This window comes from Marmota flaviventris, chromosome 9, assembly GCF_047511675.1.
Source record: "Marmota flaviventris isolate mMarFla1 chromosome 9, mMarFla1.hap1, whole genome shotgun sequence".
Lineage (NCBI taxonomy): Eukaryota > Metazoa > Chordata > Mammalia > Rodentia > Sciuridae > Marmota > Marmota flaviventris.
The window spans coordinates 97,746,918-97,770,832 of record NC_092506.1 but is presented as its reverse complement, the minus strand read 5'-3'; the positions used below and the strand labels follow the sequence as shown (position 1 = coordinate 97,770,832).

Below are 23,915 nucleotides of genomic sequence, written 5' to 3'. Positions count from 1 at the left end.
AATGGGAGGGGGTGTGATATCACTATAACAAATACCTGAGATGATGGACTTAGAAAAACAAAAGGTTTATTCTGAATTGCAATTTGGGGAATTCCAGTCCATGATTAGGCAGATCCATTGCTTTTAGGCCTCTGGGAGAGCAGGGTTTCCGCACATCAGGTGAGAGCATGTGGCAGACTAAAACTGCTTATTTCATGGTCAGGAAGCAAAAGAGAATAAGGAAAGAACCAGAGTCCCACAATGCCTTTGAAGGTGTGTCCCAATGACCCAAAGACCTCCCACTAGGCCCCACCTCTTAAAGTTCCCATCCACTCCCAGTAGCACCAAGCTAGGGATTAAACCTTTGCCACAAGCATCTTCCAGGGACAGTTAAGTTACAAGCTATAGTAAGGGGTGATTCTCTATATTCTGCTATCCTGAGTAACAGCTCCACAAAATGAAGGACAGTATACTTCAGTCAAAAGACATAGAGAGAAGATATGAATGTCTCTCCTCTCCTAGAAGATAGATGATTCCAGATGTTAGGTATTTTTCTTTGTACCAGGGGTACTCCTAACATGCTCATATTCAATAGATTTCTCAAAAAAGTCAGAATAAAATTATTATAACTATCCTCAAAAAGATATAATGCATATGACTTCAAAAGTTAGTAAGAATGATGGATGAATATGAACAACCAGGATCATCATGTTGTGGTATGTATCATTTATTTCATTCCTTTTCACTTCCCCAAAATATTACATTTTATAGCTAAACCACAGTTTATTTTTGTCCATTCATTAGTTAATGGATATTTGGGTTGTTTTAACTTCTTGAAAATCATTAATAATGCTGCATGAACATTCGTGTACATATTTTCAGACATATATGTGCCTTTATTTCTCTTGGAAGAGTGATATCACTAGTTTATGTGGTAATTCTGTTTAAGAACTGCCAGGCTCTTTTTCAGAGGTGCTGTACCATTTTTTTTCCCACCAGCAGCTTACTGAGGTGTCTAACTTTTCCATAGCATCCCTAATAATACTGTTACTGTCTCTTTTTGAGTACTGCTATCCTAGCTACTGTGCAGTATCTCAATGAAGCTTTGACCTACATCTCCTGATGACATTGAGCATCTTTTGACCCTTTGGTGCTTATTGGTTATTTATTTGTTAGCTCTGGATTATTAATATATGTCCTTTATCAAGTTTAGAAAGCCCTTTCTATTCCTGGCTTAATGAGTGTTTTTATTATAAAGTTGTGTTGCATTTTGTAAAATGCTTTCTCTGAGTATAAAGATGATACCATGATTTTGTCAATTTTTAGTGCTGCGTAATGCTCCATGGTGTATAAATGCCACATTTTTTTTATCCATTCATCTATTGAAGGGCATCTGGGTTGGTTCCACAGTCTAGCAATTGTGAATTGTGCTGCTATGAACATCGATGTGGCAGTATCCCTGTAGTACGCTCTTTTAAGGTCTTCAGGGAATAGTCCGAGAAGGGCAATAGCTGGGTCAAATGGTGGTTCCATTCCCAGCTTTCCCAGAAATCTCCATACTGCTTTCCAAATTGGCCGCACCAGTTTGCAGTCCCACCAGCAATGTACAAGAGTACCCTTTTCCCCACATCCTCTCCAGCACTTGTTGTTGTTTGACTTCATAATGGCTGCCAATCTTACTGGAGTGAGATGGTATCTTAGGGTGGTTTTGATTTGCATTTCTCTGACTGCTAGAGATGGTGAGCATTTTTTCATGTGCTTGTTGACTGATTGTATGTCCTCCTCTGAGAAGTGTAAAATGACAAAATCATGGAATTTGCAGGGAAATGGATGGCACTAGAGCAGATTATGCTTAGTGAAGCTAGCCAATCCCTAAAAAACAAATACCAAATGTCTTCTTTGATATAATGAGAGCAACTAAGAACAGAGCAGGGAGGAAGAGCAGGAAGAAAAGATTAACATTAAACAGAGACATGAGGTGGGAGGGAAAGGGAGAGAAAAGGGAAATTGCATGGTAATGGAGGGAGACCCTCATTGTTATACAAAATTACATATAAGAGGTTGTGAGGGGAATGGGAAAATAAACAAGGAGAGAAATGAATTACAGTAGATGGGGTAGAGAGAGAAGATGGGAGGGAAGGGGAGGGGGGATAGTTGAGGATAGGAAAGGTAGAAGAATACAACAGTTACTAATAGGGCATTATGTAAAAATGTGGATGTGTAACCGATGTGATTCTGCAATCTGTATTTGGGGTAAAATTGGGAGTTCATAACCAACTTGAATCTAATGCATGAAATATGATATGTCAGGAGCTTTGTAATGTTTTGAACAACCAATAAAAAAAAAAGATGATACATGGCTTTTGATACCAGCTTTTTATTGGTACATATTTTTCATATTTACAAATGTAAACAATACTAAAAAGTATAACACATTACATATTGGGGTGGTACTAGAAAGATTGAACCCAGCGCCCATGCACTCACTCTACCATTGAGCTATACTCCTAGCCCCATTCCACATTTTTATTAAAACATTCACATTTAAATCATTAACTATGAACTCTAACAGTTATGTCTGTTAAAACAAAAATTATGAGAGGACACTCTTTTGAACTCATCTCCTGCACTAGAACCCAATAGATCAAACCAAACCAAACCAAACCAAAATGAAGTAATTCATGCTAAATCCACATAATCAAACTAAAACTTTCAGGAAGGAAATAGATCCCCAAACAGGCTAGTTCCTCCTAAAGACAGATTTCAGTCTACCTGAGTCAGGGTAATAATACAGTCCCCTTTACTTTAACACTCCTCAAAAAGTAACTGAACAAACCTTATGTTAACCAGTCAGCTTTTTTTCTATTGTTCTGTTTTCTTGCTCCCCACTTTATAAAATCCACTCACTGTTCTGCAATCGCTCAGGGGGAGGTTTAGTCTTATTTTGTAGAATATGTTTCCCCAATTCACGAGTCCAGAATAAAATTAATTAGATCTATAAATAAATTTATTTTAATTTATTTCTATGTCTGTAGGAAAATTTTACAGACATAAAATTTTTCAAAATGTATTCATTTTGAAAGGAAACATTATGAAACCTACCATAATTTCTTTGAATGATATAAATCATGTTGTTATTGTTCCTTGTCTTCTACCAGTCAAAATTTGTGTGGTACTACCTCTATAAACTACTTCTTGGTAACTTCTGTTTTTCAGAAGAGCAATACAAAAACACACTAAAAGTTTAAGGAATACTCTATATAAACCCAAATTAAACACAATTTCCATAGAAATGAATATTATAGAAAGCAATTCAAATAAAATAGAAATGGTATCATCAAGGGATCTGTGTTCAACTGTCAAATTACCAATCCATACAATATTGTAGAGGATGATAACAAGTATCTTCACTGATAGTCAAATATACCTAAGCCAAGTGGTTTTGAGTGAAACTTGTGTGCAAACACTGTACTTAACAAAAATCATTTAGTATGATGGACTCTGTCTCTATGATTATACACAATTTTTTGTCAAAATATGTGTACACTGATAATAGCACATTTGCCCCCTTGTAAAATTTAAATCTAATTGAAAAATGCCATATTCTATGCATAAATGTTTTAAAAGATGCTAAAAATGTGTGAAATAGATTAAACCAACTGCAAGTAACAAACCTCCTAAATAACTAAGGCACGTTCTGAGCTTCTGGAAGCTACTTTGACTAAGATGGCTGTACCAGGAGAACTAGCTCCAATGGGAAGACCAGGAGAAAGTTTTAGAAGGTACACTTTATCATGAAAAAGAAACTCGTTAAAAGTAGCTCATTTTCTGAGATCTTGTTAAAAGAAATCTTCAATAACATTAAGAACATTTCTGCTGTTTATTCTCAATGTTTACATTCAACCAATGAGTCTTAAGAACACAATGAAGTGAGAAAGATGCCATCATTATTAAGATAATTTCAAATATATCATTTAAAATCAATTTGGGGCAAATTATATCTGCAAGGCATTAACCAAATCACACATTTTCTAAAAAAAAAAAAAATGATACTTGTACATAATCTACTTAATTTTACATTGTTTATCTCCACCTCTGCTCCGCTGCCCTCAAACAAAAGCTACATAGCTTTCAGATATTTTGGTTCATGTTTGATTCCTGTCCTGAGATTTCCAATATTGCATATATTGTCAGATTTTCATTCTAACTCTTTTCCCAAGCATAACAAGGAGAAAATGCTTACAAAAGTCTAGAGATCTACCAAAACATAGATTGCATCATAGAAGGATGAGTCACTCTCCTCTGCACCCCAACATTCAGGCTCCTTACACAGTGGGACTGCATCACACAAAATGCAGTGGCCAAAAGGGACTCTTCTTCCACAAAACACTGCACTAATTCTCCAGCATTCAGCTTTTCCACTTGAATGGAATAAAAACCCTTTTGAGAACAACAATTACAATCCCCCCATTTTTTTCTCAGGCATACTATTGGACTTCTTAGTGCATGCACAATGCAAATAAGGCAAGCTTCCTTTCACAGAGTGATTAATATGCAAAGACAGCCTGCTTTTTTAGTAGGATGTGAAGAACCACCAACAAGCTTTTCTAAACCCAGAGGTTTCTACAATTATTTCCACTGTTTATTTTTAAACAGAAGATTACACAATAGCACCAAGCGCTTTAGCTCTAATTTACCAATATTTTGTAAACAATGACAATTTAGATTTTTGAACCTTTGATCCATATTTAAATTGATGGTCACTGATTGAGTCCAATATGTTAATCTTTTTTCCCCAAATCTAGGAAACTCAATTGTGTGGAACAAGATTCAGTTACACTTTCTTATTAAGAATTCCTATTCATTTTTAATAATAAGTGATCTTTGGAAAATGTGTGATTTTTAAGATTGGTTATAAATTCCAAATTAAGGCTAAAAATTACACTTTATTAATAATTCATCTAACTTTATACCTTTATCAAACTTGTGACTTCCAAAGTATTATTAAATTCAATGTTGTTTTGGTAGAAAATTAAAATATGTTCAAGAAAACAATGCTACAAAGAAAAGATATTACATACATTAAGAGCATTTCTAATCACATATTTCCTGGATGATTTCTACTAAAGTTTCAAAAGAAACACAAACCTATCAGGTAGGATTGTTAGACTGTCGTTAATAAAAATTTCACATTTCTCATTATTTTAGCTTTTGGCTTGTCTCCACTTACAAAGTCTCATTAAGAAATTCCAATCATACAATTGTCTCACATTTCCACTTAATGTTTTAGGGAAAAAAATCATCAACAATTCAAATGTTTTGCCTTGGATATGGATTTTTTAAAATCAACGCATTAAACATCAAAATGTAAATTGGATTTTTATGTCCTTTTTTCAAAACCTCTGTAGATATAGTTCTAAGATTGTATATGAATATGGATGACATACTTCAAAATGCATTTCAGTCAAAATATTATATATAGTCAGGCATGGTGATGCATGCCTATAATCCCAGTAGCTGGTGAAGCTGAGGCAGGAGGAGCTCAAGTTCAAAGACAGCCTCAGCAAAAGCGAGGTACTAAGCAACTCAGGGAGACCCTTTCTCTAAAAAACAAAAATTCAAAATTGGGCTGGGGATGTGGCTCAGTGGTCAAATGCCCCTGAGTTCAATCCCCAATATGCCCCCCTAAAAAACTGTTTACACACACACACATAAATATATGTTACATATATACATATAAGGGACAAATGATTACCAGTCAATAACATCTGTATTCCATTAACTTTTCTCTAGGACAGACATTAGCATCATTTCAAGGGCATCAGCAAATCTTTCATGAAGTTCCAGCATCCATCTAGTACAAATCAAAGTACCTGGATTCTCCAGATAGCATCAGATACATAATACTACTAAATTCATCTGTAAGTTTAAGTCATTTTCTTCCTTTGTATATTTAAATGATAAATAAAGAAACCTAGAATAAAAAATAAAAATACTACTTTGTTTTAGTCTATCAAAATAAAAAGATGAAAGTGAAGACTAAATTAATAATGAAGTCATCACTTTAAATCTCTCATGTTGTGCTAGTTAAGTGGGTTTAAAATTATGGAGTCTTATCACAAACAAATAATTTATTATTTAGGAACACATATATCAATTGTTAAAATAATTATGCATATTTATAATTTGTTTTCTTAAAATAGCTCCAAATATACATTTATTACTATGGGTATATAAAATAATTTAAATGTCTTAGGTTTGTTTGTGACAGCTATTCTCTTAATATTGCACAGGACAGCAAACACATAATATATTAATTTACCTCCCAGTGACTTCAAAAGGACCTATTCTAAACATCTATAGAAAATCAAACAATAACTGATTATGCAGGTTTCTGATTTATATACAAAACTACTCTTAACAAGCTCAGTCAATTACTATGTGAAATGTTTATCTCTTAAGAAATAATGCTTAGAATGTAACTTAGTTACAAAGAAATACAAACAAAAAAAAAACAATCTTTTTATCACATAGACTGCCTTCATGTACAGTTATCTTAATTGAGTCTGACCAACAATTTGAATTCTGACTCCAAAACCAATTTAGCTCAACATGACCTCAAATTGTAATCTAGGGCAGTTAACTGATTTACTTTTCAATGTCTTATCTTCAAAGAAGATCACATAATGTCTCTTCTTGCTTCATTATGACAGATGTTTTCTTTGATGAAAATTTTGAATTTTAAACATGCTTTGAGTAACTTTAAGCTACATACACCAAAGGAAAACATATCTGAAGAAAGGAATAAATAATTTTTTGTTATCTTTTTTAAATTTTTTTCAAGGTTGTCTTGGGTATCATTCCACTAGAATACATATTACAAATGTAACAAAAAAACAGTTTAGAATGTGCTGTAGAATTATTCACAAACCTACGGATGATATTGCTTTAAAATATTCACCTTTTGCCAGGTGCAATGGCATACACCTGTAATCCCAGCAGCTCAGGAGGCTGAGGCAGGAGAAATGCAAGCTCAAAGCCAGCCACAGCAACAGTAAGGCTTTAAGCAACTGAGACCCTGTCTCTAAATAAAATATGAAATAGGGCTGGGATGTGTCTCAGTGGTTGAGTGCCCCTGAGTTCAATCCCCAATACCTTCTTCCCCAAAAAAGATATTCACCTTTTACCTCCAATTCCTAGACCAACTAGATGGAACACAGGAGGTATTCCATGAATACCGGATTAAGCAAATGTTTCTGCTGCCCAACAAATTTGGGACACTGCCATTTGCAAATATGCTCACGAAATTGCTCTTCTTCTGGTTCACATCACTGCCAAGCCTGACTTTATATCCAAAAAGTGTGGAATCCCAGGCCACCCTGGAATCTTCTGAGCTCTTAAGTTCAGAAAAGGTTCCTCAAAAATCTATGACTGGCCTTAACTCTTTGAACTGTCAATGCCTTGAAGTTGCCTTGACATTCCTCTTGTTATATCTTTGCCTTTGATGCACCCCTAGAGTATTTTTACCTCTTCCTTTAAGAACTCTGCATGATTCTTTCGATCTCAACAATTCTATACTAAAACGTGTGAGATAAAAGATTTCAAAAAGTCTGCTTTGGCTTGTAGCAATTATGAACCCTGAAAGAGACAGGTTGTCAAAGGGTTCTCAGTTAGCTCTGAAATTAAAGCTAATGCACCCTCTCTTGCCACTAACTTCAAGCACACAAGTGTACACACACACACACACACACACACACACAAGTGCAAGCTATAAGAAGGTAACGGCCAGGTATCACCTCTTCTCCCATTCCCCTCCATCCCAGAAGACTGGAATTTTAATAACTACAGAATTTGACCCAGAGGAAACAACAGGCAATATGGAAGGCAGGCAAATGTGCTCTGCTGAAAATATGGGGAAGTAAATGAAATCCTGACTACTGAAAAAAAAATATACCCAATTTATTTCTCCCACTCAGAGAAAAAAGTCAAACTTCACGCCCTGCAGGTTGCAAAATATTGAATTCTCTTAAATTGACCCACTCAAGTGAAAATGTAAGTACAAATGAGTAGATGTGGACACTTTCCACTTAATATCCCAGATACTCTGCACAATCACCCTAGGTGAAGCACACTCACAAAGATCTTCTATAACTTTGCAGAGTCTCACTCTAATCACTAATAGGCAGTCAAGGATCATTAGAATTTGAGCAATAAAATGATACAGTATGGGGCTGGGATGTGGCTCAAGCGGTAGCGCGCTCGCCTGGCATGCGTGCAGCCCGGGTTCGATCCTCAGGACCACATACAAACAAAGATGTTGTGTCCGCCTAAAACTAAAAAATAAATGTCAAAAATTTCTAAAAAAAAAAAGATACAGTATGAAACAGGAAAGGAGATACTAAAACATAATAAAGAGGAACTCGAAGGGGGAAAGAGACAACACAAGAAGCAAAGGAAATTTCTAAGATCCTCAGCAACATAAAAGATAGTGCATCAAGAAAGAAATGAGGCTACTACACGAGACATTCAGAGGACAAAAAAAGCATCCGTAGAATTTTCAAATGTTAGCAAAATAGAAAATTCAACAGAAAAAAAAAAGAAAAAAGCTAACAACATGTCTCAGAAAGCAGGGGGAAGGAAACAAAGAAATGAACAATATGATGAGAAGGGAAGGAAAAAATGAGATGGTCACTCCAACTTCTGAAAGACAATGCCAGAAAGAACAGGATAAAACAAAGGTAGAAAAATACCAAATAAGTAATATATGTTACTCAACACTTGAAGGACATACATTTTCAAACTAAAATGTTCCACAGAGAACCCACTCCAATAAATAAAAACAGACAGACATGAAAGCACATTACTGAGAAGTTTCAGAACACTGTAGACAGAATATCTTAAAATATTCCAGTGGAGTCATTAAACAAGTGTCAGGAGTATCAGGAATTAGGATGGCACTGGACTTGGCCACTGCAACAGAAAGCTATAAAGTATGGAGCAGCAATGCCTTCAAAATTCTTTGGAAAAATAATTTCCAATCTAGAGAAATATACGCCAGGCAAATATAAGTTAGCTATAACAAGCCTACAAAGCCAACAGTGTAGATGAAGTGAAGAAGAAGCGTAAGGTCCAGAATATGTATCCCCAGGAGAAAAAAGGAAACAATCATGTTTGAAAATTTTAAGGGGAAATTTATACTTCAGTCTGAAAACCTGAAGATAATCAGTGGCAGTATGTAGAAAAATAAGCAAAGGAAAATGGAGGCCATTACAAACCCCAGGAAAGACAGAAAGTTGTACAGGAAAGGGAGTGAAATCATAGAATCGCTGATGGCTCAGCTGTGAATAACATTTATGTGGTCATAATAACATAAACATTAAATATTGGTTTAACCAAAAATAGTTATATTAGGAAGCCAGGGGTTAAAAAATGTAGGAGGGTCTTAGAAGTTATATAAAAGCACTGTCTTCATAAGGGAAAAAAGGCAATAAATAATACCTAAAAATGAAGAATTAATAAAGTATAAATATGGAGGTAAAATGTAGAACAACTAAATGAGTAGAAAGTGGTTGCTTCAGGGGAGTCAAAATCAGAGGTGGAGGAGTAAGAAGGGTTAAAGAAGGACAGAAGAGTTTGGGCAGGGGACTAATGATTTTTATTAAGAGTCTTAGTTTTTAGGCAACGTAGATATATCATTTTGCTAAAATAAAAATCAAATTCAATAAAGAAGGGAAGAATAACAACTAACTCCAATTACTTGAGTAGTTAGGATTTTTAATCTCAAGATATACTTACTGTAACTTAGAAGAAAGAAATTGGCTCTCCTGCTCTTAGGGGCAAGTAAATAGCTAAGGACTACCAACCAAACTTAGAAACTGTAGACAACAAGATGACTCTAGAAGATGAAATATAAAACCCCATTTGTCCGAAATCTTCTGGGATTATAATGTGTGGTGAGTGAGCAGCACTAATTGCATTACCTCTCCTTATTCCAACTTGCAGTTGGTGCAGACAGCAGTACCTAGGTTTGTGTTTGCTCCATCTCTCCACCTATGAGGAAACTCCCTGATATCACTTGATACCACTCCTCCTTTGATACCTCACACCACTGAACACAGAAAACAGATGTGTAACAATTGAATCCATGTCACTGTTACCTGCTCCTTGAAATGAGCCACAGTTGGTTCTTCCAAAGGAGATTTAATGGTGGACACCTTCAATTTATACTGCACTCTGCTATAGGCATTCCTTCAGCATTTTGTGACATAAAACTGCCTCATTCTTAACCAAACACTAATGGCTATGACTGAAATGTTTTTAGTAATCTGGAATCTGCTCTTCGTAGTTTTCCCATCCTTTCTTTATTCAGGTTACTATGCCTCCTTACTGGCAGTGTACCTGTACCTGGCAGGCATGTTATCTCGATTCTAATCCAAATCTAAGGGTCTTTATAAGTGTGGCAGAAAATATGAAATTAAGTCTAGAGGGACTCCTTTTGAATAAAGGTTTAAGGACTTCTACATGAGTCAAGTGCATACAATTCAATGCACGGACATTAGGATATCTCTTTTGGTTATTCAGAGGTTTGTTTTCCTACTTCTTGATTCTTAATGTTCCAACAAATTAAAAGTTACCAGATAAATGATTTTCAGATTAATGAAGTATCACCAATAAGAACTTTAGCAACAAACCTGTATTTAAATATCCTAAATTTTGTGACTCCACCATTGCAGCTAATGGACAAGTTTAATGTTAACCCCATGCAAAAAGAAAGTAAAATCTATATAAACCAATTTAATTTCTTTTTCGGTACTAGAGATTGAAATTAGAGGTATTTTACCACTGAGCTACATCCTCAGTCCTTTTTATTTTTTTTATTTTAAGGCAGGGTCTAGCTAAGTTGACTAGGGCCTCACTAAATCACTGAGGCTGGCCTTGAATTTGGTATCCTCCTGCCTCAGTTTCCATAATCCTGGGATTACAGGTGTGACCACCACGCCCAGCCCCAATTTGATTTTTAAAATTCTACTTTTCTCAAAGATCAAGATCTACTAGACTTTGCTTTCACAGGAGGTAAAAACTAAGCAATCAACCATACATTTCTAATTCAACTGTAACTCATTATGATCCCGAACTCATAGAAAATGAAAAATAAATGGGGAAATGTGATTCTAATTATAGTCAATACTTAAATCCAACAGTAATTGTATATCCCTTCACTGTGAACTTTAACAACAACAACAAAAAAGAAATGGGAAAAGATTACTGAGTTCTCTATGTGTCAGTTAATTGTATAAATTACTTCATTTTGACCTCACAATAACTCTATTAAATGGGTATTATTATCCCTGTTTCACAGATAAACAAACTGAGTGTTGGAGAGATTAAATAATTGGCTCAAGGACATGGAAATCAAAGGAGCCATGGTCCAGAATGCAGGTTTTTGATACCAACGGCCCCTAGAATACACCCTACAATATGCACTGCCCCTGTAATGCCAAAAGGAGATACTAAATTAAGAAAGATAATTCAAAATCATTGGATATACATCTTCTTGTGCCCATGGCATAATATCTTTATGGCTTCCAGGTTGCATCCTAAATCCAATTGTCACAGAGCAATTTCAGCTTAACTAGTGATTGGCAGCACCTCATGCAAACAGTGGACACCCCCAAACGAAATATGTATAAAAGAACACTAGAAAAAGTAGTCAATCAGAACCCTTTCCACTCCTTTGCTGACCTCATAAAAACAATACATTCAATCTGTGACAAGCATAAGCATCCAAAGACTGTTATACACAGAAAGATTTTCTAAAGTTATAGAAATAAAGTCTGAATATCATGAGGCACTGGTGCAAGAAGAGAAAACTGTATCTAAAAATTACCCTCTTGCATGATAGATGAAATCGCTGCAGAAAAAAATCCTAACTTTATTAAGTTCCTAACACACGAATTCCTCCAGTTGTCCTTGAAGGCCGCTGGCCACCTTGCCCCTCTCTGGCTCTTCTCTTGGTGCACAGTTAAATAAGTCCAGATAGCCCTCAGCATTTCAGCCCATGCAGCAACCTCTTCTGTCCTTCCTTTTTTGTCCTGGATCAACTCTTCCTCAGCCTTTGACTCTGAAGAACTTGAATTTCACAACAGAACTGAAATCTGTTTAAGGTCACTGAGCTCCTCTGAAACTAATGGAGAGTTTCCACTGATGCTCACCTTCCCTGTACTCTTTACCACGGAAGTACTGCTGATCTCTTTTTCTGCACGATTTGTTGTACAACTGAATATAAAGCAATTTATTCTCATTATAGGAAACTAATGCAACATAAAATGTAACCTATTGTCTTCCCATCTTGATGAAGGATAAGTGAAAAGTGTTTCTAAGCAAAACTGGGGTTATACCTAAATATAGTATTTGTTCCCAGATTTTTTTTTTTCCATTTCACATTACTACAGTTTTCTAATCTTGGTGTTCACACCACTAAGTTCTGTGCCCTCCATTCGTTTAGTATTAATTGTAGATGCCATATTGAAGCTACATAAAAACTGCAACACAAGTATTTCTGGGTATGAATTACAATTCATGGTGCTTTCTCTCCAGTGAAAGAATATAAAAATGTAGAATTGTCTTCTTGATCCACTAGCTGGACTCCCTCCAGTCACCTCTGGCAACACACCCTCCCCTCCTCTTGCAGAACTGAATCCTTCCTTCAAAGTCTCCAGCTCTCATTTAGATGAGGGGAGTTCTCCAGCCACTCTTGCTTCCCAGGCAATCTTCAGTCTGCCAAAGAAGTTTTAGGTGCCACCTATTTTGCTGAAGATGTTGACACGATATTCCTAGCTCTCTTTTTCTTTCCAAACGCACAGTAAGCTCTCTGAGGTCAAGGTTTCAAATTTAGAGTATTCTTTTGAATTTTGTTATTGTTGTTATTGGTTTTGCTTGCTTTCTTTTTCCTCCCCTTCTTCTCCTTCTCCTTCTCCTCTCCTTCTCCTTCTTCTTCTTTTTTGATTGTTGCATTGCAATTTCACATAGTAGTGGAATTCACCATTACTAATTCACACATGCACATCATATTAAAAACATAATTTAGCCAATACCATTCCCCAGTATTATATCTGGCAGCTAACAGGCTGCTAGGTTGCTTGAGAGGTTTATTTACTGTCATTTCTTCTCACCTTCCCTCAAATCTATTAAGTCTCTACCCTATATCTTCTAACGCACTCTCTCTACAACAGATTACTTCATCTTCTTACCTGGCCTATACTCTTTCTTCTGTGACAGTAGCTGTCAAAGTCTCTAGACCAGTCACGTATTGCACATACACGTGCACACACCTGAACTAAATACATATTTACCCTCACTATGTAAGATATACCTTATTTTCTATTCCGTTCCATTCCATTCCATTCTATTCCTCCCTCATCTCTCCATGCCTTTCTTCTTTTTTAAACTTTATGGAGTCCAGGTAAAGAGATTTTACCACCCACAGTTTGGAAAATACTAATCCATCAATTAAGATATTAGGATGCCCAATGCCCAAACTTCTTCTAAAACCTGTTTTTTTTTCCCTTAATTTTCCCGGGATATTGATAGAACCATGATTATTTCAATCCCGTAAGTTTGCAACTTAAAAAAAAAAATCTTTTCTCAGTCATCTACCATTTTGGATCTATCATACACTCTTGCTTGTTAATTTGTCATCTCTAACATCTCAGCTGTGCCCATTTTATCCTTCTCCAAAGTCATTACAACTGTTTCTTTGCAAAATTATCTCCTTTGTAAAACAAATCACAGTTGGGTTTCTTTCTAACAAGCTCTTCTGGTATATAAAATTAGATTTTTATCAAACTCTTCAGGTACATGTCTACTGATAAAGGGTAGAGTTGTAACATTTTCATTTGTGATTCATTTCTCACATTTTCTAATCTCATTCTTCTATTCAAATCAGGAAATTACTGCAAGTTCTATAAGTTTATTTAGGTAGTTAGTAGCAGAGCTGTTTTAGTCAGCTTTTTTACTGCTATGACAAAAAGACCTGTCCAGAACAATTATAGAGGAGGGAAAACTTTATTTGAGGGCTCAGATTTCAGAAGTCCATAGAAGGCTGACTCCATTCCTTAGGGCTCCAGGTGAGGCAGAACATCCTGGTCATGGTGGAAGAGTGTGGCAAAGGGAAATAGGTCGACCTACGTAAAGATCAAGCAGCAAAGAGAGAGAGACCCCCCACTAGCCAGATTCAAATATACACCCCATGGCCATTACCCAAATGAACCACTTCCTCCAGCCACCTGCCTCCATTCACCACTCAATTAATCCCACTAGGGATTAATTCACTGATTAGGGCTAGGCTGTAACCCAATCATTTCTCCTCCAAACCTTCTTGCATTGTCTTGTACATGAGCTTCTAGGGGGCACCTCACATCCAAATCCTAACAAGAGCCAAATTTTAAACCCAGATCTTTTACATCTAAGCCCAACGATTTCCCTTCCCCACATACAAGTCTTCTTATTACATAAAGCAAAGTATTCTCTTTGGACCTTGCTGGCCCCTGAGCCAGCTCTACCTGGCTTTTCTTTGCCTCCGCCTCTAAGTCTCCATTCTCTTCTTCATCTTTCATACAACAAAAGACCTTTTTCACGGACCCTTTATTCTGTCCAGCCACTATAATGAATGCTTCATAAAGCCAAAATTCCCCAGCAATGATCTCTACCAACTGCTCCTATTCCCATCTCTACTAATTCCCAGTTAACCTGACAGAGTAGCACAGCACATGTTCAATGGCTACCACTAACTATTCCCTTAAACATTTTCAAAAGTGATTTCTCAACATCTCTACCAGCAACACTGTCTTTTGCCTAGCATTTATGATTTTAATATAATCTTCCCCCAATACCAGCATTTAATTGATAGAAATTCTTTAGCCAGACCCATCTCTTTCTATGGGCAAACAGGTCTTCCTTAGCCTGAAGGACCAGATCAAGATTTCTCTCCTCTACACCTTTTTCAGACATTAAAACCAACCAAGGTCATGCATCATGTAATTTCTGCCTCGCTAATCATGTCTCACAATTGTTGTCTGCTCTTCATTTAGGCCCTTATTGGTATAGAACCTTTCATGATTTCTTAGCTGTTGAAACAATGTTTTCTCCCATCTGAAAGGTTTTGCAAGACCAGTACAGTGTTCTTAAATTTACTTTGTTTTACCCCTCAGTCTGAAGCTCAGAACTTCACACATCATATTCACAGTATACTTTATAACAAGTATTTCAAATAAAATCTTTGTTCAAGATGAACTTTTTAACTAGATACCTATGGAGTACCTGTTTACCTGCTTTACATATGTGATTTCATTCAAGTTCACCAAAACCCACAATGGAACGTGGGGGCCACAGAAGGGAAAGCTGACCCAGGAGCTCACCAGCTTGCCAAATGTCTGTATGGTTAGTCCAGACCTGTCGGACTCCAAAGCCTTGGATGTGTCATTCCTCCAGCAGGTCACATCCTTGTTTAGATCAGACTCAAGTTAGGTCAGAGGCCACAGGAACAAGCATTTGTTGGCATGTTTTCGATGCTAGATGTTATTCAAGTTGCCCTGACTTTAGAAAAGGATGAAAGACAGCCAACTAATGTCAGTTATGGTCCCAGCCCCACCTACCAGTGTCACTTCACCTTTCTCAGCCTGTATCCAGTTCAAGACCTAACAATATTGGGCCTAATAGAATCTTCTCCTAATCTCAGATCATTTCTCTCTAAGAACCCCCATCCTGTCCCCCAAACCAAACTGCACACATTCTGCTCTGGCTGTTGTCACTGCATGAATCATCCCTTCTTCCTGCTCCATCTAGTGAAGGCATCCCCCAGACCCAGCTCACTGGAGTCCCAAGTAGAATTAACTGCTTCCTTCCTTGTGATCCAATAGCATTTAAGCCATGTCTCTATAAGTATGTCTCTCTCCCCACCTGGAAAGCTCTAGAGGCATGGACTTTATAATCTGAAAACCAGCACTATTCTTGAAACTATTCAACTTTCTCAAGACTTCAGGAAGGTTTTTTGAATGAAAGAATTTAGGAATGCCTGCTGTCATTCAATGTTTGTTGAATTAAGTAGTCAATCGTGACTTAAAACAGGAATACCATCTGTCCTTCCTATTTGACACAGTGGTTTAAATGCCGCCTCCTCCCCTCCCTCCCCAACCCAATCAAAAGTAGATTTCCCCCTCACAAACTCTCAGGACACACTGTTCCCTTCCTTAGATTTGAGACCATGTAATTATAAATGTGTATGTTACTTATTGAATGTTTGTCTTTCTCCCCACTGAAAGTTCCATGAAAACATGGATGATGGATGCTAATACCTAAACCAAAATATTCATTCTCCTCTCTAATATCTCATGCCTTTAGTTGGCAAAACCACTTCCTGCCCAACCAGTGGGGCACTGTGTCTGACTCATTTGAATAATAATAGCAATTATTCTATTTTATTCCAGTTAGTCATTTGCAAAATATCAGCAGTGAGACACAGCAGAACACCTCAGATCTCACTTAAGATTTTCTGAAAAACAAAGGTCAAAAAGCTTCTTTTAAAAAGTAACTTTGATTTCCATATACGATTATGATCTCCCAAGCATTACACAATTATTATGAGCCACAGGCTTAACAAACTGGAACAATTTGCCATATGTATATGGATCAAGAAAAATATTTAGACATAGTGCTTTTATTTTAGAATGATTTTTAAGAGGCTATTATGATTTTTAAAAGGGTATTCTTCCTCTCTAATAAACAATAGCTTACATGCATTGAAGTCATGTGAGCTCAAAGCAAGTTGATCTAAGACCAAAGCACAGTGGCTATAGCAGAGCTAGGCCTCCTCAGGGTCCTGAATTGTGCAGGCTCCTTCCAAGGCTCTGGAGAAGGAAACCTGGCAATGTGCTCTTGTGATCCTGTGTTTTCTATGCTTTTGTCCAAGCAAGAGAGTTTTGTGTTTTCCTTAAAGAGGGTCCTCAAAATTGTATGCACTTCAGGCCCTATAAACTTAGATCTATCCTTTTACTACTAGCTCTCAATCTTATAATCAAACCACTTTTCCCTGTAAAGTATTTACAGCCAACATGACAGTGCAGGCACATTTAGTAATCATTTTTTTTTAAATGTGGTACTAATCACTGAATAAATCATGTCTCATAATACCCTTTTTAAAATCATTCTAAAATAAGAGCACTATGTCTAAATATTTTTCTTGGTCCATATATATCCTTCTTCCTCTCTAATAAACAATAGCTTACATGCATTGAAGTCTTGTGAGCTCAAAAATATTCCCAAGCAGGCATTACTGATCTTCCCATTGCACAGAAGAGGAAACTGAAACTTGGAGAATAACTTGTCCAGGATGAGGGGTAGAGCTGGGGCTTCATTCTAGGATTGTATGCCTCTCCTAATCTCCAGGCTTGTCTATTCCCAGGGTTCCCTGACAGCAGAAATTATGTCATCTCACTCCTTTGTAACTCCCCACAGAGCTGATGATTAAAAGCTGGCACTCAATAAACATATGTGATCAACTATTTAAGAGAATATCTAATGTTGTAACACAATCTCGAACAGTGTGACATTACTATGAATATTCCTAAATGATGAGGTAATCAGATACCAAAAGAAGAGACTGATATGTAACAAAAGGCTTTTTATGCATTATCTCAGGAATGACACACAACAGAAAAAGGGGAACCCAGATATTGCTGTGTTTGTGGCTACAAATCAAAAATACTCAGAGTACATAGTGAAACACAGGTTATACAGAAGGCTTCTGAGCCACATCTGCCATGCAATCTTTGAATGCAAGAAAGTATTACATGTATGTGGAAGGAAAAGGATACATATAGGGTTCATTAAAACTTTCTCTTTTGCAAAAACACATATATAGAGAGAGATTCTTTGGGGCAGGGCTTTTTTAGTTTCTGATTGCTCAGAAGCTAAATTAATACTGCAGGCAGGGAAAGTGTGTCCACCTAACTGAAAATCAGTTAACTCAGTGGCCTAAGAGTGTTTTAAGTATAATGTATTGAGACTGCCTGAAAGGCTGCCATTTGGCACCCAGACCAACATCAAAAGGTAATGTTCCTAATGAGCATCTGCAGCGAGGGACGGTATTTCAACAACATGAAATGAAAGGCATAATGGCACCACTGCCAACGCCAGATAATTTACATCCCTTTACATCAGCAAATGGTTTGAAGGTTTGGCACCAGGAATCAATAACATAAGGGGCCAAGGGTGACAGGACTATGACCTTCACATTCCAATGTCCTACAGTAGTAAATATATCTACTCAGATTATTGAAAACAATTTTACTAAAATGGTTTAAATATTAAAAAGCCTGGACCCTTCCAGAAAATGAATCATTAAGCAAAGAGGCCTTTGGTCATTTCACCCTCCCTAAGAGGCTGCCTCTTACAATATTGCTGACAGACCTGTTGAACAAGTTAAGAAACATATACAATTCTCAGCTGAATTTTACTCAGAATTCTTCCTTTTAACCAAAGGTATATCTCAATTTTAGTCTTTTTGCTTCAAAGCTCAAACAACTATTATTTTATACAGCCAAATGACCAGTGTTTCCAATCTTATTTAATTTGTTACCCAGTTTTAAGATAAGCAAAACTTGATTTGTAATTTGCAGCTATTTCTTCTTCTAAAAGTTCCAGGCATTCCTTAGTCTATATATTTGCTAATTTGAAGAATTATTATTTATAGAACTTACACTAAAATATTTATCTTAACACCATGAAACTTCTAAAATTTCATCTTTCAAAAGCACAGGAGAGCCCCTTTTAAATGTTTTTGTCTCCTCTGTTCCCAGTAGACAGATGGGGACAGGTGCAGCCCCTGCCCTCCCCTCCCTGCCAATTGGTTCTGGTCTCCATCACCACAAACCCAAGATCATCAGGGGAAGTTCTAATTGTTCTTTAGCAACAGGTAGTCAATCACTCATTTTACAGGAAGTCAGGAAGGATTGTAAAATACCTTTGGAGGTCTGCCAGTGGCATTGAAGCTACTTTCAGCCTGGAGAGTGGCCACAGTCTTTAACACTGATGATGTAAATATGGGGAATTCATCAAACTAATATTAAAGAGAGGTTTGACTGTCTTAAAAAATTAAATCTGGTTGCACCAGAAATCCCAAAGTCCATATTTCAAGCAATGTAAAGTTTACAAAATGCTGTCTAGAATTTAAGAAACAGAGTTCTGGGGCTAACAAAATCCTCTGTCATGTCTAAAGATCAGTTTTTAAATGACAAAATGGTGCTATTTATTTATATTTTATTTTTTAGTTGTAGGTGGACACAATATCTTTATTTCATTTTTATGTGGTGCTAAGGATCAAACCCAGAGCCTCACGTGTGCTAGGCCAGCACTCTACCATTGAGCCACAACCCCAGACCTACATATTAAGAATTGTTCCCTATGACCAGAAAAATACAGATACAGACTCTTTACATTAAATTACATGCTATCTATCTAAGGAATTTAATTAATGATACAAAGGGTTCCAAAGAGAAAAGCTATGCAAACTCTTGGGATGTGGGGGCTCCCTGTGACTTACTGCTTCCTCTGCTTGCTTTCTGCCTGAGGTAAACACCCACATCCCTTGCAAATAACACACCACACCATGTTTTTTTTTTTTTATATGAGCTTTCTTTGTGTGTGTGTCAATTACTCCCTTAATCCTTGAACTATCAAGCTCAAGGAACTAGTTACCAATTAAATCAACAAACTCCAAGGCTAATTAATTGGCATAAGAACAAATGGAGGAAGTTCTATCACTGCAAGAAAGATAGATCGTGTCATTTTGTTCTATTCCAATGTTATTTTTTTTTAAGTCCCAGTAAAGGTATTCAGAAAAATAGTCATCAAGTGCAATCAATTGAGGAGAGAGGAAGGGAGTACTAAAAGTATTAGACTAACGAAAACTGCTAGGCACAGTGGTGCACACCTGTAATCCCAGCAGTTTGGGAGGCTTAGGCAGGAGAATCACAAGTTCAAGGCCAGCCTCAGCAACTTAGCAAGGAAGGTCCAAAGCAATTTGATGATACCCTAAGCAGTAACCATCTCAAAAAATAAAAATAAAAAGGGGGCTGGGGACTTAGCTCACTGGTAAAATGCCCCTGGGTTCAATCTTCAGAAAACAAAAAGAAAAAAAAAAAGCACATTAATGAAACCTTAGCCAGAATTCTGTAGTATCTTCTTTGTAATGGGAACAGTAAATAAAACTTGAGTAAATGACAGGCCACCCCTCTACAATGTCTTTTTTTATTCCCCATTTTTTAACTCTGCTGTGTTTTAAATGGATTCCAAACTAATTTCAATATTTTAAAATATGCCAATATTTATCTTAAGAATATAATGTTTAGGGATTTTTTTTTTGGATTTTGGATAGAATTGTTACAGTTTTGTCATTGTCAGTTAAGTTCTGTTCAAAGAAACACATTAAATCTACTAAAAAATGCAACTCTCAGTAACTACTCCCAGCAAACTTTGCTGAAATTCATCTTAATTCATTTAACAAAGGATATTAAATGTACTTTATATGTACATCACCTTTCATAATGTAGCAAAGGTGCTCTTTGTTCTTACTCTGGTGCTATCTTGTTTGTTTTTTTTTCTTTTAAAGTCCTATCCATTCCTTGACTTTTGCAGGTTAAACTGGCATATTGTAAAATTACCAAGTAATCATGTGACTCAGCCATTCCAGGTTATTCAAGCAAACAATTTTTCCACACAACATCCAAAAGTGCTGCTAGAATAGACACAAAATTTACTATATAATTCCACATCCTTTCACTTTATTCCCAAGCAGAAGACATCAAACATGAGAAACAGTGACCTGACTCATTTGATGTACTGAGGTTAGTACACCTTGTATCTAAATTGTCATATGCATGGACAATCACCATTGTCTCTGGAGATGCTACAGCATTTGAGGACAAATAAGAAAAAGAATATACTTGTGTGCGTGTGTGCGTGTGTGCATGTGTGTGTGTTATATTGTTTTCGTTTTCATCCTGACTCTTTGACTTGAATTTTCTGGATTTTTTAAAACTATGGTAGAAACAATACTCCAATGGAAAATCATTTCTCTTCGTAAAACTAACCATTCAACTTGTTTCTTTTGTTAAGCAGCCCCCTATGTTTTTTACATTCTGCCTTCTTCCCATCCGCATGGTCCAGGAAAGAGAACGTTTTCATTTCAGGGAACATTGGTTAGAATGCCACCCTTGCCTGAGCATCCACCAACATCCCGAGGTGGATTCCCTGGGCGTATAGCTAGCCGCCTGTAACTCCCATGGGATCTAAATACTGAGGGTTACACCCATCTCGATGATGAAGACGATGGTCCGGCGATCCCCCAAAAGGCGCAATGAAGATCAGGTCTCCATTGTCACGTTCCCACCCAGAGGCGAGGAGATCTCAAAAACATACACCTCGCCATCTACACCCCACCCCACCTGGAGAGGTCTGGTCATAGAGACCCACCGGCGCAAACGAGTAGGGCAAGCCCCCGGAGGCCTCAGCCAGGTGGCCACAGGGACCCAGCCCAAGCTCCTAGCCAAGGCTCGGCCCCGCCCTGCCCCGCCCCGCCCTGCCCTGCCCTGTCCCTAGCCTCGCCTCCAGTCTAGCCCCCGGCCCGCGACTAGTGGGTCAGCGCACGCGCGTTGGTGAGCCTGGCCACAGCTCCTAGTCGGCTCCCTGCGGACCTCCCAGGCGTCGCGCTGGGGCCAGGACACCACCGCGAGAGGGTGTGAGCTGGAGGGAGCGCGAGGATGTTCCAAGTCGGCGTAAAAGAGGCGAGAGTGGGTGCGCACCGGCGTACGGGACTGAGACCGCCCGGTGACCACCCAGTCTCCATTTTATTTCCTCAGAAATTGTCGGGCAGGCGGGGCACGGCCTCAGGGCGGGGTCTCTCCCGGCCGGGGGCTAGCGAAACCGTTAGGCTGGAACACCGGAGACGGTCCTGGCAGTTCAGGCCGCCACCCGCGCCGCAATAAAAGCCTCTCGCGGCTTCCCGCCCAGCCAGCCTAGCTCTGATTGGTCGTCATGGGAGGGACCCGAGTTGGCTGGAGGCGGCGGCCGCCGCTGCTCCGGTGCCGCCTGCGGCGGGGGACGCTGGGTGCTCCCCGGCCCGCCCCGCGCGCTTCTCCACCGGGGCTCTGCCCTCCAGGGCAGGTACAGCGGCACCTGGCAGCGGTGTTTGCGAAGCACTACCCCCGCCGCCCGGCTTTCCGCCGGCGCTTTCCAGCACACGTTCCTCACCGACTGTCCGCCCAACCCACCCAACCCTCTGCGGCCCCAGCTCCTTTTCTTCGTCCCCTCCCGTGTGTCAGCGCCAAAGCGCAAATCCTTGGGTGGGGTGGGGGAGCAGCTGGACGGGAGGGTGGGTACGCACAGAAGAATTTTTCAGGGAGGCCGAGATGGAAATAGTCAAAATGAAATGCGCCTCCCTCCCGGCTGCTTAGGTTCTCTGGGCGGCGGCACAGCCCCCGCTACCCGCGGCAACGTCCCTACAGTCTTCCTCCCAGCTCCCTATTGTTCGCACTTTGCCAGGATCAGGAACCTCGCCCAAAGAAAGGAGACTGGGGCGAGGTGTTTCGGGCGGCTACCTGCCATTCTTCTCTGGCACCGTGCAAAACTGGGTTCGCGGTGCGTGTAAAGGCACACGCGCGCACACACACATCAGGCAGTCCAGATCACGCCCTCCTCGCCCTCCGCCCCTCTGCACTTCCTCCTGTCAAAACGCGGCGCTCGACCCTCCCATCCCTCCGTGCTCCCGGCCGAGGGCAGGCTTTGCAACTAACCAGCAATTTGGCAAATGAAAAACTAACGTCATATGGACGGGGGTGCAACAACGGCCACACAGCCCTGCGATTCTGCCCATTTCGCCCCATTTTACAAACCGTTATTCGGCCCAGGGAGGTGGGGCGAAGACAGCGAGTCCCACTTTATTACACCCGGGGAAATAACGATTAGGGGTGACTGTCCCGGCCTTATTGTTCACTCTTCCTGGAGCCGGGGCTGACAAGCCCCTTCCTCGCGGAATGCGAGGCTGTACGGAGGCACCACCCGAACCGCGGCATCCCCCGCCCCGCTGCCCGCCTTCAGGGAAGGAGCGCTGCCCATCGCCAGCGCGGCCGCAGCGTCCCCGGGAGCCGACCAGCCCTCTCCTATCGCCGCCCGCACACAAAGTGGGAAGGACGGGCGCGCAGGAGGGGCACGGAGCGCTCGCGGCGCGGGGAAGCAGCCCCGGTCCAGCGCAACCCGGGAGGGCGCGGGGTTCGGCTGGGCAGCAAGGGCGACGCACTCCTTTCTCAGCCCAACGAAAATGACCCGTCTTAGCGTTCCACATAAAGCCACCCAAAATAACAGTGTTCCTCGTGGGAGGCGTAGGTGGAAGGGACAATTAGCAAATCAGATTGAGAATTAACAACAAAAAAATGTACCTGCAGTTCCCAGGAAAAACAAAGTCCAGATGAGATCCTTAGTTTGCAGCATTGTAATCTGCTGGCTGGGAGTGATGTTCTTGCCGCGATAAATTCTGTGGCCCCCCCTTGCAGCGAGTGTGGACGGCGGCAGAGCAACAGACCTAGGGGCAGACAATTGCCAGGCTGAGTATGATTATTTTTGCAGAATTGTTTCCTGCCAGCGGCTGCCGAGCTGCGTTCACGCGCTGATCGGAGAATGAGTGACAGTCCCAGCCTCAGCACACTCGCAACTCGGAGATCCTTGCGCTGGCCCGGGTTCGCTTTGATGGAACTGGGGATGGGAGCGGGGAGCGGGGGGCGGGGGGCGGGGGTGAGAACCTCACTGTGTCCTTCCACCACGCCGGCCACAAATAGTGCCGAACATCAAGGAGGTAAAAGAGACAGGGGAGGCAGATGCAGCCGCCT

At 39.5% G+C, this 23,915-nt stretch overlaps 1 protein-coding gene across 3 annotated transcripts in view; it reads right to left on the bottom strand.

Moving 5' to 3' along the window:
* Positions 1-23,687, bottom strand: part of Ncam1 (neural cell adhesion molecule 1) — a 295,967-nt gene extending 272,280 nt beyond the window's left edge. For all 3 annotated transcript variants that reach the window (XM_071616709.1, XM_071616710.1, XM_071616711.1), the window contains exon 1: positions 23,469-23,687. In XM_071616709.1, the coding sequence (XP_071472810.1) occupies positions 23,469-23,520 (52 nt within the window). In that variant the 5' untranslated portion in view covers positions 23,521-23,687. The remainder of the gene's footprint in view (positions 1-23,468) is intronic.
* Between the last annotated feature and the right edge of the window lie 228 nt (positions 23,688-23,915).